Source organism: Amaranthus tricolor, chromosome 13 (genome assembly GCF_026212465.1).
Source record: "Amaranthus tricolor cultivar Red isolate AtriRed21 chromosome 13, ASM2621246v1, whole genome shotgun sequence".
Classification (NCBI taxonomy): Eukaryota; Viridiplantae; Streptophyta; class Magnoliopsida; order Caryophyllales; family Amaranthaceae; genus Amaranthus; species Amaranthus tricolor.
In genome coordinates, this window is record NC_080059.1 from 9,594,033 (window position 1) to 9,607,752 (window position 13,720).

General features: G+C 34.8%; 1 protein-coding gene across 7 annotated transcripts; it reads right to left on the bottom strand.

Annotated features, from left to right (window-relative positions):
- Positions 1-1,102: 1,102 nt before the first annotated feature.
- LOC130797704 (uncharacterized) lies at positions 1,103-9,325 on the bottom strand. Of its 7 annotated transcripts, none has more exons than XM_057660414.1 (9): positions 9,127-9,303; positions 6,112-6,246; positions 5,773-5,938; positions 3,853-5,509; positions 3,717-3,775; positions 3,424-3,610; positions 2,984-3,280; positions 2,647-2,850; positions 1,103-1,977 (listed from the first exon to the last, which is right to left on the bottom strand). In XM_057660414.1, the coding sequence occupies exons 3-9, from the start codon at positions 5,794-5,796 to the stop codon at positions 1,298-1,300; spliced, it is 3,108 nt and encodes a 1,035-aa protein (XP_057516397.1). In that variant the 5' UTR covers positions 5,797-5,938; positions 6,112-6,246; positions 9,127-9,303; the 3' UTR covers positions 1,103-1,297. The 7 variants fall into 7 exon arrangements, with proteins under 7 accessions (XP_057516397.1, XP_057516395.1, XP_057516393.1 ...); XM_057660412.1 differs by having other exon boundaries at positions 3,853-5,646; XM_057660410.1 differs by having other exon boundaries at positions 3,853-5,671.
- Positions 9,326-13,720: the final 4,395 nt, after the last annotated feature.

Here is a 13,720-nt window from a genome sequence, read left to right on the forward strand (position 1 = left end):
CATAAACATCAACTTAACTTTATATTTTTGAGCCTTGAGTAAAGTATACACCTCTCCTTTTTTATTATGTATTAGTATTAAAATTACATTGGTCAGATCAACGTTTCATTTCGGACTTTTGGAATTAGTTCACCGATTTCGTAGTTCTAATCCAATTCAAGTTCGATTCAGACAAACTTTTGGAACTGTGTCGAACATGCCCAGACCAACATATCGGATCAATTCGATTCAACTTAATTTTTTCAATTGATTTTAGTTATGCCCGAAATATGTCCATCTCTAGTCTCATTATATAGTAGCAATAAATAAACAGAGGAAGATTTTTTGATTTATTGTTTAAAATTTATCTGTTATGAATCAAGCGTAGAAATGTGATGATTAGAGGCAACTACAAAACTAAAAGAGATGAAAATCATTTGAAGTAGATTTTTCAAATACCTTGGGTCCATATTTCAGAGTTGTAGAGACATTCAACAAGATATGAGTCATAGAATTAAGTGTGGGTGGAGAAAATGAAGAGCAGCTACTAGAATATTAATTACATGATTGATGTGTGCCCTTAAAGTTAAAGGGCAAGTTTATCAAACAACCATTAGACCAATGCTACTATATGGATCAAAATGTTGTGCTTTTAAAAATAATCATAGGAGAAAGATGAGAGTAGTTGATATATGAATGCTTCAATGGATAAATAGACATACCTTAGGAACATAATTCAAAAAAAAATATGAGAAAGGGTTTAGGAATTGTAAATATTGAGGAAAAGACGAAAGATAATCCTTTAAAATGATTTAAGCATGTGCAAAGGCAGGGTGTTAAAGCTTGAGAGACTTAAAAAGAGGCCGAGAAAGACCGAAAAAGACTTGGATAACATAATTGAAAAAAATATAAAAGATCGAGACTTACAAATTAAGATGATAGAAAATCAAAATGAATGAAGAAGAATTCATGTGAACAACCATAGAAACTAACATATTAATTTATGTAACCGACTCTATCTTTAAGGATTAGGATTCTGGCATTGTTGTGTTGTGTATGCACCAAGTATGTTGTGGAAGACTACGGTATATGGATTATATTGGACGAACCCAATTAGACAACATTAGGAAAAATAGCATATGCGATTACTACATGCATCAACTATTAATCATCAATCATCACAATGATCGTACCCAGTATTCTTGCTCATAGGAAACTATTAACTTCTTTAAAAAAAAAGAATTTGGCATATCTACAAATGGACTACATAGCAAATTCTATAGGTTTGAGGAGTTGCCTTTTATGCAACTTGGGAAGATTACATTGTTCTTAGAAGCTCAAGAAAACTATGAACATTGGTCTTGACAGCTTTGATGGTAGACTCATGTTCTGCCTTCATTTGTTGGGCAGTAACCATGATTTTAGCCTGCTTTTGAAGAGATGGGATAGTGACTGACCACGTCGAGGAAAAATCAGCAAATTTTTGCTGTTCAAGGGTCAGCTCTTGCTGTTTACTAGCTCTCACTTGCTTCAAATTGGCAAGTTTTGCTTCAAGTTTTTCAATCTCTTTATCATATACACTGCACTCTGCTTCCAATTGGTCAATTCGTTCTCGACTACCTTGAATACGATCTCGAAGATCTTTGGCAGCAGCATTCAATTCATGAATGTTGTCAGCATTGAAATTAAGTCTATCTGCATTTTTCTTGATATCTTGCAGCTTATCTAGCGACGACAGGAAAATGGTCTTGAAGTGGGTTAGATTAGGCTGAAACTGAGAAGGGGATACTACAGCAAGTTTCTGAATCTGATCAGCAAGTTCAGCATATGTTGCCAGATTCTCCATGTTGCATTGCAATATATTGAGGATCTTTTCTGCATTTTTCTTCTCAATATCAAATGCTGAAGGAAGATATGCTGGGCGAAGGGAATCCTCGATGAGACACACAAGTGAGTTGACCTCAGCAAGCGCCTTCTCGGGTGTGTAAGTGCAATGACCTGATATTTAGGGATATTTGGTTTATGAAGGGGTAATTACCATGTTAGTGGTAACTTGGGGAATAAGTTAGTTTTAAGTGGTAGTTTTAATATATTTAAGGGGAATTAGAGGGTCATTAGCATCAAGAAATTAGTAAGCAAATTGTGGGCGAGTTTATACTCATTTTTAGGAGATCTCAAGCTTCTTGAATTGCTTGATCTATCTTTCGTTATTTTGTAATCGTTCTTTAATCATCAATTTGATAGTATAATTTCTCTTTTGTCATTTTATCTTTTCAATTTCCATTTTACTGTTTTAGTTCATTTAACTAGTTCATAGCAGTAAGCAGCTCCTAGAATAAAAGAATAGGAAATTACAAATTCCCCAACCACAGGGCTAACCCAAGATTCTCACAATACCTTTTTTAGAAGAGCTTTTCCAATGAATAATTACTATGTATATTGGGTATTGCAGAGAATGGAGTAAATTACCAAGGCTCAATTAGGTAATTAAAATAAAATATGGTGTCCAAGTGGGTTAAAATGAGAGACCAATAGTGCAGAGTGCACGTATTTAAAATTCAGTTAACACTGTAGGAGCTATTTTAAGGACCCCCCCTCCCAAAAACCCACTTAGCAGTAATTTTGGAGTAGACATTAGTAAATTATTTCTAAAACTTCAAAACATACCTTTTGGGCTTGAAGGTTTCTTCAAAGATTCAAGCACCTCAGGTGATGGAGAAGGTCCATCAACAATGGCGCTAGAGATATCTGAAGTGATAGCGCTACTCGTCAAATCTCCGGTTGGCTCCACATGCATTGATGGTTGATCATCGGCTCGAGGAGGAGAGATACTCGTATGGTCAACTGCTTGGCATTCCAAAATCATCTCATCTAATGATATCGAAAATTTAATGAGTGAAATCAATTAAAATATAAAAAATGGCCGGGTTCTAAAATAGAAAATTTACAATTATTTTTAGATGCTGGAAGTGAAAAAAATGATGAAAAAGATAAATGAACATACTTGGGTCCATCGAAGGCCTTTCTACAGTGTTTCTTTTAGTCAAATTTTCTGGAATAACTTCGGTGGCATGTGAATTTTCCTGCTGTAAGTAGGGGGTGGTTGCTTCCTCTTTCACAGTTTCCTTCTCAAGAACCTTGAGAAAATTCAAGGAAACGTTAAAAATATCAGGTTCATTGTTTTGAGCGATTTTCTTCTCTTTGATGTTTATTTTTCTGGGATTATCCGAAGAGGTTAGCAGATCACCAGAAATATCATGTTCTATGTCGTTCAGGACACCAGAGACTACTTCAGAATTGCCTACAAGAGAAAGAACTTATAATACTTATCTTGAACTACTCAATTTCATAAGAATAGAATAAAGAGATACTAAGCTACCCTTCCCTTGTGAAAAGAAAGAACAAAGGAAGGGGAGGGAGAGTTACAAATAAAAAGAATGGTACCCTTGACAAGTGGATCAAAGCCATATTTTCTTTTCCTTCTTGAAGTCAATAAGGAAGGCTGGCAAGATTGAGCAGAATGCCTCTGTTTTAAAATCATGAGTGGAGTATTATCATCACATTCCTCGGACTCTTCAACAACAGCCTTAACTGACGGCGGGAAGGTAGGGATGTGAGCAAAAATTTTACCCTACAAAGTAAGTGCAGGTATAATTAGATATTCACACATATATCTGTATTAATATCCAACAACGATTAAGTGAAGAATAGGGACATAGAAAGAGTATCAACAATACCTGGCTCAGATTTCGCAGAAAAGGACTTTTAGGCTTTCGAGCTCCTCTATATTGTTTATCTAATAATATCAAGGATAGAATGCAGTCAAAATTAGGCATTCGAAAAATATAAGGACAAGGTAAGAAAAAGTTATACTTTGCCAAGGACTCAAAGAAGCTTGCTCAATTGATGGAGACGAAACTATTAGAGAACCTTGGATGTTTTGAACAAGTGCGGCAAAACCCTTGAGCCATGAAGGTTGACATCTCTTGAGATAGTCAATCCACCAAATCTCATAACCTGCATCTATCTCAGCCTGTCTAAACCAAGGGGTGATATTAAGCGACCTTACCTCATAGGTAGGGAAAGCCTTCAGCCATGTTTCAGTGAAAGCATACTTGTTGTCTGTTGACTTCAACGCCATTTCCAGAAGATTGGGTCTGGTTCCCCAAGGACGATTTAATGTTTTATAGAAGGGAATAGCAAGGCCTTGAGTCATTCCAAATTGACGAGCTACAAGATTGGGATTGTAGACTTCAACACCAATAACCTGAGGCTCAAGGCAGATGAGATCTCGAGATAGCAAAATAGATGACCAATACAGTTGATCCCTTTCTCGAAAAATCATGCAAGATATTTCTTGGAGCCAATTTGGGATTGCTACCTTCATCGAATGCCCTAATGTATTCGTCCTAAATTTTTTTTCTGAGCGAATATCCATTTCATCCTCCCTATAAAAGACATGCCAATCAGATTGAGTTGCCTCCCTGGGAAAAAGAAGTCCCCTCAATACTTCTTCGAATGAGAGATGTGCAACTGGAGATACAGTATGTACAGCCAACTCCCCATAGCAGCAATAATTTGTGCAAGGAAGAATTGAGGGCTTACTCAAGCTAGCTTTCTGTTCATTATCTTTCTGTTCAACAAGGTGAGGAAAATGAAAGAGTGCCCACATGGATATGACCCAGATAGGGCCACCAGCAGTAGAAAGTTTGTCATGGGTTCGAAGTCGATAAAGGCATCGATACACTTGGCCTAAGAAGAGAGGGGCAAGACACAAGGGTTCAGTTCTCTTTGGATCTGATCCGGAAGCCTCAATGTTTGCAGCAAGCTTCAAGAAAGTTTTATTCACATTGCAAGAAGGAAACATCATCAGCTTACACAAAGCAAGGTTGATAAATAATACCTCTTCTTTCCTTGAAACTTCCATAGAGAGACTTTTATTCTTATCAGGGTTATAAGAATCCACAATGATGTTAAACGACATATTTGTGTTATTCTTCCATGGTGCAATCTTCTCCATGTCAAGAGCTTCATCTATTAGAACTTGAGTGGGAAGATCTGTACCAGATGGAGACAATCCAGTAAGAAAAGCTATGTCTTCAAGGGATATGGTTTTGAAACCTTGACCGGTGATGAACACATTGAGACAGGGGTTCCAACAACAGAGCAATCCTAGAGTTACAGAACCGTAGAAGGGAAAAGCAGGATAAGTCGAGAGCTTTAGCAACTCATATATACGCAGTTTCCTCCACTGACCATGCCTACTGGAAAGTCGTTCAAACCACTGTCGAGTGTCAATGGTAGATGTCCACCCGTTGACTGGCTTGCCTGAGCTTTTCAGCCAATCACACTTTAGCTTTTCTGGTTCATTCAAATAAGGTGACTTAGTAAAGTCAGCAGGAAAACACTCCTTTAGTGACCCCAGTACTTCATCAACCCTTTCGGGTTTGAAACACGGCCCAAGCCTTATATAATTTCCATCTTGACCCTTGAACTGTCCATGTTTAACCTTCTCTGACCTCACGGTCTGCTGCAAAGATTCATCAACAGATTGTTTGGAATCATGAAGAATCTTGCAAAGTTTGGCAGCCTCAGAGTCCCCAAATTCAACAGCCTTTGGACTCCAAATCTTACTAGACTTCTCAAGATCCGACATGAATTACTTTCCTTAGAAATATGCAGAATAACTCATCTGACCAATCAAAACAGAAAAATCTTTTGCAATATACTGCAAATAAATGCTGATTGATTATGTCAAAAGTCAGCTAAACATCACTAGAATGAAAAACTCACCGGGAAAGTAGAATTCATTAGCATTTATAAGGAAATTTTGTTAAGAATCCACACCCTTGGCTTTAAGAATAACACATGAAGCACAATGAATCTTCCATTCGTTAACCATCTTAATACCTCAAGTTTGCCTCTCCCTCAGCCGTACGAGCAAGAAATGGGGCAGGAACTATTCACATATGACACACCAAGAGAAGGTTACTTAGACATAGTTCGTTCTGATAAACAAATCATTTCTTAATCAACTCAGAACTATAAAAGTGCCATAAATTTAGATAATAAAGATACATATATAATCATCCAATTACGCTCATGTAGGTAATTGAAATAAACATGATATACCTTGAACGTAAAACCACTCTATGGTTCTTAAACAAAAGCAATCAGACAAAGGGACCATCTTTAGGACAAAGGCAAGACCCACTAATCGACATTGACAAGCAAAGCTCCTTGTTAAGAAAACTCAGTACTTTCAATCTGCATGGTACAAAAATATATACATAAATTATGTAACATGGGCTCAGAACAAAAAGTGCACCACCATCTATATTGTGGTTCAAAGAAAACACACCAACCATTCCTTTTTACCCCACTGTCAAGTAATAGCAACTACCCTATACATCTATTATCAACATGCAGTAGTAAAGGTGACACTTGAATTACAATTTCGTGTCAGAAAATTCATTGACTAAAAGCCAAGCCACTACAAAAGACTATACAAAGTGAAGGGAGAGACCAATAAGGAGACTAGACCCCAGCTCTCAACAAAAGGGATATTAACACCTAGAGGAAATCAATTCACTCTTAATCAAGGGTGAAATTTTTTAATTAAGACGCACCAAGGACTTTCCTTTACAATGGAATCTAATTTGACTAAATACAAAGTCAAGGGTGAAGGAACTAAGATTTCACGTTCATTCCTATTTTTCCACGCCCATTAATTAAGGCTACCAAAAGAGGCATAAAGAATTCTCTTCTTAGCAAAATTAAGCATCCATATTATATTCAGTAGCTTGACAACCATGAAGGGCGTAGAAGTTTAGCCAGTGCCTGATCCTAGAAAGACAGCTTGGCTAAAGGGGCATTTAAAAATAAATGTTCACAAGTTTCCTCTATATCAGAACAGACGCAGCAGGATCTGTCAGATGTAACATGCACCTCTACAATCATAGATCAGTTTCAGCATTGATGAGCTAAGCGCCAAGAGACAAACTTGAATTTGTAAGTGGTCCGCTTATTCCAGAAAAGGGAGCCTGATTGATTAGCTTGTAGAAGGCTTAAGTTTCTTTTACACTCCAATTGAATGGGCAGAAGTGAACCCCTACTGACAAACTGAAAAAGGCTATCTTTAACGTAGCAAGTATGCCTAAAAGCCCAACTTGCTTTCCTACTAGGCTTGAAGCTCCACCAATCTTTCCCCTTCATACATCTACTACCATTGATCCTATCAGTCCATTGGGAATCCTGCTTACAGTTGATGTTCCAGATGATCTTCCCTATGGAAGTTTCGTTTGATGCGATATCTAGTGCCCAAATCACCAACCTGTTTTGGGTACAAACCTTGTACCAGCTAATGTTTACAGGATTAATGATATTATTCATTCCATGCCTTCATTTGATTAGATCTCTAGTGCCCAAATCACCAACCTGTTTTGGGTACAAACCTTGGACCAGCTAATGTTTACAGGATTAGTGATATCATCTATTGCATGCCAGAGACGGGATCTAAATCTCTATCATTTGACAAGATGATGTCATAAATTGGGTCAAAGGGTCCAAGGGCATTGGACATTTTACTATTAGTTAGTCTTTTGGTTTTGTTAGTTATGATAGTTGTTATTTTAGCATTTGTCTATTGGGCTTAGGCTATATAAAGAGCTAGCTTTGTAATACTGAGAGAGCTTTTGGATTGGAAATAACAATAATTGGAGTTAGAGCCAGACTCAAACGTGCCCAACATACTGTGTTCTTTACTGATATTGGTAGCACACTGGTTTTGTCTTGTCAGTCTGTTACAATGAGTTAGAGGCAGACTCGAACTCGCCCAACATACTGTGTTCTTTTCTGATCTTGGTAACACATTGGTAACTCATACCACATGTATTGCACCAATTTTTAGCAGTTACCACCACAATTCCATCCCACTTCTCTCTCTCTCTCTCCCCTCCACCCCAGCCCTCAAAAAACATATTCTCAGAAAAGGCCAATCACATGCATGCCAAACAAAGAACATATCCATAAAAAAACTCGACAGTTCAAAGCATTTAAGCCTATCAAGAAAGTAACACTATCAAGCATGACAACTCCTTGTCTCAGTTCTGGATGATGTTCAGGACCAATAATTATCCAAATAAATCATTTAGTTTGTGTAAGAAAAAGAAATATGTTCTATGAAATAGTAAGGATGAAGATTTCACTTTGATGAAAAAGCCAGACAATGGTCATCCTAACGAAAATTCCTTGCAAATTAATTAAGAATAGTCACAAAAGCTGGTCACAAGAAGGTGAAATGTAAAATGGAACTTCAACATTACTGCAACATTTCCCATCAGTTCCCTTACGGCCTTACCATTCAAACCGTTCTGCAATGCACTAACTAAAAAGCAAAATAAGGATCCATGGATTTACTTTCTTACCACTTTTGTAATGAAGCAAGTAGCTATAACAAGTACCCAAACTGGATTGCATTTAAACTAAAACCTAGGAGCAGAATACATGTATATTAAAATGCATTAGAAAATACATGTCTTTTATGATTTGTCAAATTTTGGAGTAGAATAGAATTAGGGCAACATCAAATTCTTAGATGTATCCCTAATTTCTACCTCTCAGTCAATCACTACTTACATTTGCAGCACGCCCTCACACATTATCTTACAAAAATTAAAAGAACTACAGAAAAACATACAAAAAAAAAACTTTTGACAACTACTTGTGCACTGAGTTGAGCATCATGTTTTAGGAACCCTAACATACCTCTACAATTATACTGAAGTTCCATCTTTTGATTACAAATACACAACTAACAAGGATACTAAACCCTAACTTCACAAAATATTCTTCTTTATTCAACAAATTAATCATGCAACCAAGGAGCCAAAATCAAAATGCATATAACAGTTGAAAAAATCAGAAAAACACATGCAATTTATATCGATATATGTAAAAAATAATTCAAGTTTTCCATATACACCAATACGTTACAAGCTACTTCAAGCTTAAATTGCTAATTAATAGGGCAAAATTTGTTGGAAATGGGAAATTATTACAAAAATGAGAAAAGGCTTAGATACATTTTGCGAAATTGACAACAAAGAATGGATGATAAAAGAGTAAGTGACAACATAGAGTTGGTACCTTTAGCAAGAAAAATGGTGGAAGATCATAGAAGAAACCAGCAAAGATGGAGCTCAAGAAATGCGGTGTTGTCGACAATCCAATGAACAGCAACAGGACTTTTTTTTTCCCGAAGAATAAGAGAGATCATTAGTCGAAAGTCAATCCAAGAGACTTTACACTGTCTACACTCTACATCTCAAAGACTTCAATTTTTCACAAACTCCAATTATGAGATAATTTTAAATTTGATTAAATATTTAAAAGATTTTTCTTTGAATATCAAAATACTCATTTTTTTTAATTGTTTGCGATAAATTAATTATTGAGTTTGTACACTGTAAGATCTATATAAAAGGATAATTGACTGAATACAAGTTTGATAAGATTTCATTTTAAAAGCAATGGTTAATAGAAGAGTATTCCATCAAATTTATATGTTAGTTACCTTTTTAATTCTTTGAAGTGAGATAATTTGTGAGTTATTTTACTAACGGCTTGTATGGGTGTCTGACAATGGGACAATCTCATATTTCCTCCTATTCACCTAAGTATCTCATTTTTTTATTGGTCAAGTTATCCCAAGTATCTCATTTTTAGTTTTTGGATGTTAACTTTACCAATTTACTTATACTAAACTTAAGGTTTTTCACAATTTTATTCTAACTAACCCCACTTTACCCTTATAAAATTTAAAACACTACACTCTTTTTCTTTCACATGCGGTTCCATTTGACCACCTAAAAAATAACAAAAAGTCAAATGGACAACTTAAGTAAATAAGAAGAAATATAATATTTGGTTAGAGTTTTTAGAGTACATATTATATGAACTTTGTCCACTTTGAAATAGTATACACTAACCTTAGATTTAATGAGTGTGAATTAAATAGTGTAAATAAATGGAGTGTAAAGCGAATATGGAGTGTGAAGTTTTAGTGAATAATTGTGCAACAAATTTTATAATGCACTAAATGTATATGAAACTTATTCCAATAACTTAAGGAACTGAGTCTCGGCCAAGATTAAAGAAGTCTCGACCGAGATTTCATAAAATCTCCAGTTTTCCACGATAGGCTTCTAATTTCCTTCATATGTTTTTGAAGCATGTGTATGTCCTTAAGCCTTTGGAGGTCGTCCTTAAATTGCTAAGATATCCCATTAAAGCTCGGTGGATCCAAAGAGAATCGGAATGATCAAAATTTCAATTTTAAACATCAAAAATATACCACAATTATAAAATGGGCTTAAAAGAAATCAAGAGCTTATGCTTATTAAATTTTCTTCACTTCCGAACCTTACGTGTAAAAACCTAAATTTAATCAACCTCATTGAAAAATGATCCAAGTACGCGTTGTCAACGCACGAAATTCGATTTGATACGAAAATGAAGAATATTCCAAGATCCTGGCGCATGGAATTGAATGTTGAGAACTGGACTACCAGGCTTCCTATTCACTCAACTCTACGCTTCTCCCTTTGCACTCCAAAGGAAATATCAGTCTCTATGGATGGGGTGGTGTAGGTTCTTGAAGATGCTCAAGAACACGTACACCAAAGATGGGCAAAACCGGCCCAAAGTAACCCAATTGCTCCGCAATTGCAAAGAAAAACACTTAGTGTAATTTCTGATTTTTATTCATCAAAACTTGTTTTTTTTACAATGAATGAGCCACATATATATAGAACTAGATTACATGATCAAAGCTAAAGAGAATAAGTAACTACTCATAACGGTCATATAGCTCACGTGAAGTTCATGTGCTTAATTAAAACAAAACAGAAACTAATATAAGTACTGTCAAAAAAGGTTGCTGACTACACGACCTTGCACGCGGATTTCAGAGAGTTGTGTGAGTTATTAATGGGGTTCTTGGCCCTTGATGGCTAGGTCTATGTGCCAAGATTCCATTTCTACTGTATCCCAGGTCCTGAATGCACAGGTTTGGTCTCCACGTGTCGTGCAAGGTGGGCTGGTCGCTGTTTCTTTTGTGTTCTGTTTCTGTGAATTTCTTCAATATTCTGCTGCTGCTGTATTAAGTTGTGCACATTGATTTCCTGCTGCACTTGCTGAAATATCATACACAAAATATTGTCTTGCTTAATTACATATCTTGAATTTGTAATAAACGTGGTAATACATGAGCACTTAAAACATAAAACAGAAAATCAGAATACAGCCACCGAAGGAGGCTTTGTTTTCTGTCTGACAGGGCTCCTTTACTCGCGTTTTTCTGTCACATGCTTTGGCTCCCTTTCCTTGTTTATTGCTTTCCCCTGTATTTTGCCATGTAGTCTATCTCTGCATCCCTTAGATTGACCAGCAAGGTTCTTGCTTCCCGTGTTTTCAACCCATGCAAGGTGGCTTGGCAGACAGTGTTGTTGTTGCTCTTGTTCTGTTTCAGGTATGAGATCAATCTGCAGCAAAGGGTTGATTTCCGTGGCTAGGCTTGACTTCCATTTGGGCTTCCTTTGTTGTCTTTATTTGAAACATCCACATTTGTTTCAAATATGCTACACGCCCATTCTTCTACTTATTGCAAAGCTACCAAGATCTGAACCAATATGGTTCAAAAAAGAAGAAGAAATCATGTAGACGACTATTAGAACCAATGTTGTAAATGTGACTTTAATTTTATTAATTAAACATATAAAATAAACTTACATAAACTTAGTAGGTTACAAAACATATAACAAGTTCAAACCTTTGCTTAACATACCCCAAATGTGAACTTCATCATCGGGAATACCATATATCGAACAAAGTAACAAGCAGATTTTGTATGTGAACTTGATATTAATTCTAGGCGAGATGCTCTTTTCTAAAATATCATTTCCTCCCTACTGCGGTGCTTGGGAATATAAACCGGAAATATGTTCTGAATACAAAGAATTACACTAAATTCCTAACACAAGGAAATTAGATTGACATGAGAAAAACTTAAATGGAAGAAGAAACGGAAATTTACAATCGAAGATTGCAAGTTTTCCATGTAAAAAGTGTTAGAGAGTATAAGAAATTCAGAAATCACATGTATATTTCATGTATATCTCATGTTAGAAATAACTTACCCATGCCACCTTCTATATTTATAGAAAAGCATACAACCATTCATAAAGTAATATGTCACTTTATAAACTGCAACATCGATTCACGAATCAATGTCGATATTAAATCTGTTCATCCCAATTATTCAATTAATATACACATACTAACTGTAGGTAGTTATTGCATAACTAATGAAACCGAATAAAACGAACATTGCAAAAACCAGCGTGAAAGTCGCGAGCCGCGACCTGTGCTGATACCAAAACAAAAACTTTTGCACTCTTGGGATATTGACAATTAATTATTAATTTGATTATTTAATTTAATTTAATTAATTTATTATTTCCGATAACCATTATATGCTCTAAATGACAACAATCAATTTATTGGTTCATCTAATCGGCCCCAATTTGTTGGGATAAAGACTTTGACATTATTGTTGTTAAAAACTTTTGACAAAAATTTAAGGATATTTTTTTCTCTCTAAAATATCCTAACTTAAAAATACTTTGTGTTTTTAATTAGCTATAGATAAAATCTTATCTTACAATATTTTATCATAAAGAATAACTTAAAAATAAGAGAAAAAAGTACAACATGATGATGTTATTTATCATGGCCGGTAAGGTAGAGATTAATATTTTTTTTTTTCTATATATGAGGCGGTTAAATTTTGCTAAAATTAAAATTTTTCATTTTCATGGACCATTGTGGTGACAACATTAAAATATAGAAAAAGTACATAATTATTAATGAATAATCAATTAAGTATTGTATTTGGAAAGATAAAGAAAAAAACTTTAGAAATTAGCTCAAGTAAATGAAATAAAGTACTGTCCTTGGCTATCATAAGTTTGTCCCATAATTGAAAAAATTGTCATATAATATTCCTATGAAATGAAGTAATAGAGTAAAAGTTTTTGAGACCCTACACGAATAAGAATTTCTAGAGAAATAGTTCTTGCTGCATACTACTAATTCTTGTCCATGATAAATGTCTTAATTGAAATTAAAAGTTATTTATTGATCATTCTTAAAATTCTATTTTACTTTTGATATATTTTCTCCATTTTATTATACGTTTATTAAATAGTGAGCTATACATAACTAAAAATTATAAAAAGATAATACTATGAAAATATACAATTAGACGATTAAAACAAAATTTCACTTAATTATATTTTTCCTCACACAGTAGCCGCAGACTCCAATATATAAAATGAATGGTGCATAGTATCAAAAAAGTTGTAATATACTTGTGTAGCATGTATTTCAAAACGAATAAAGTATAAGTTAAACATAGTCAAACGAGGTCCTGTTAGATTCGTCTTAGTGTAAATTTTATTATTATTAATTGTTAATAGATTTGTTATCATTTGCAATTAGAATTATTAAGAATTAAATAACAAGTTTAGTGTATTTGACAAACCATTCAATTCCAAATGGAACATTAAGCAAGGATAGGAGAGATTGTATAAACTATAAAGTTATTAGATGGAAGAAGGATAAGATAGAAGCACAATTAAAAACTCAATGAGTAGTTCATTATTTGTCTTACTAAATTTAT

Excerpts from the sequence above, each read along its gene's own strand:
- LOC130797704 (XM_057660413.1), bottom strand. The coding sequence starts at position 5,635 with ATGTCGGATCTTGAGAAGTCTAGTAAGATTTGGAGTCCAAAGGCTGTT. Across the intron at positions 3,776-3,852 it reads TTCTTTGAGTCCTTGGCAAA|ATAAACAATATAGAGGAGCT; the intron begins GTATAACTTTTT and ends TGATATTATTAG. Across the intron at positions 3,611-3,716 it reads TTCTGCGAAATCTGAGCCAG|GGTAAAATTTTTGCTCACAT; the intron begins GTATTGTTGATA and ends CTTACTTTGTAG.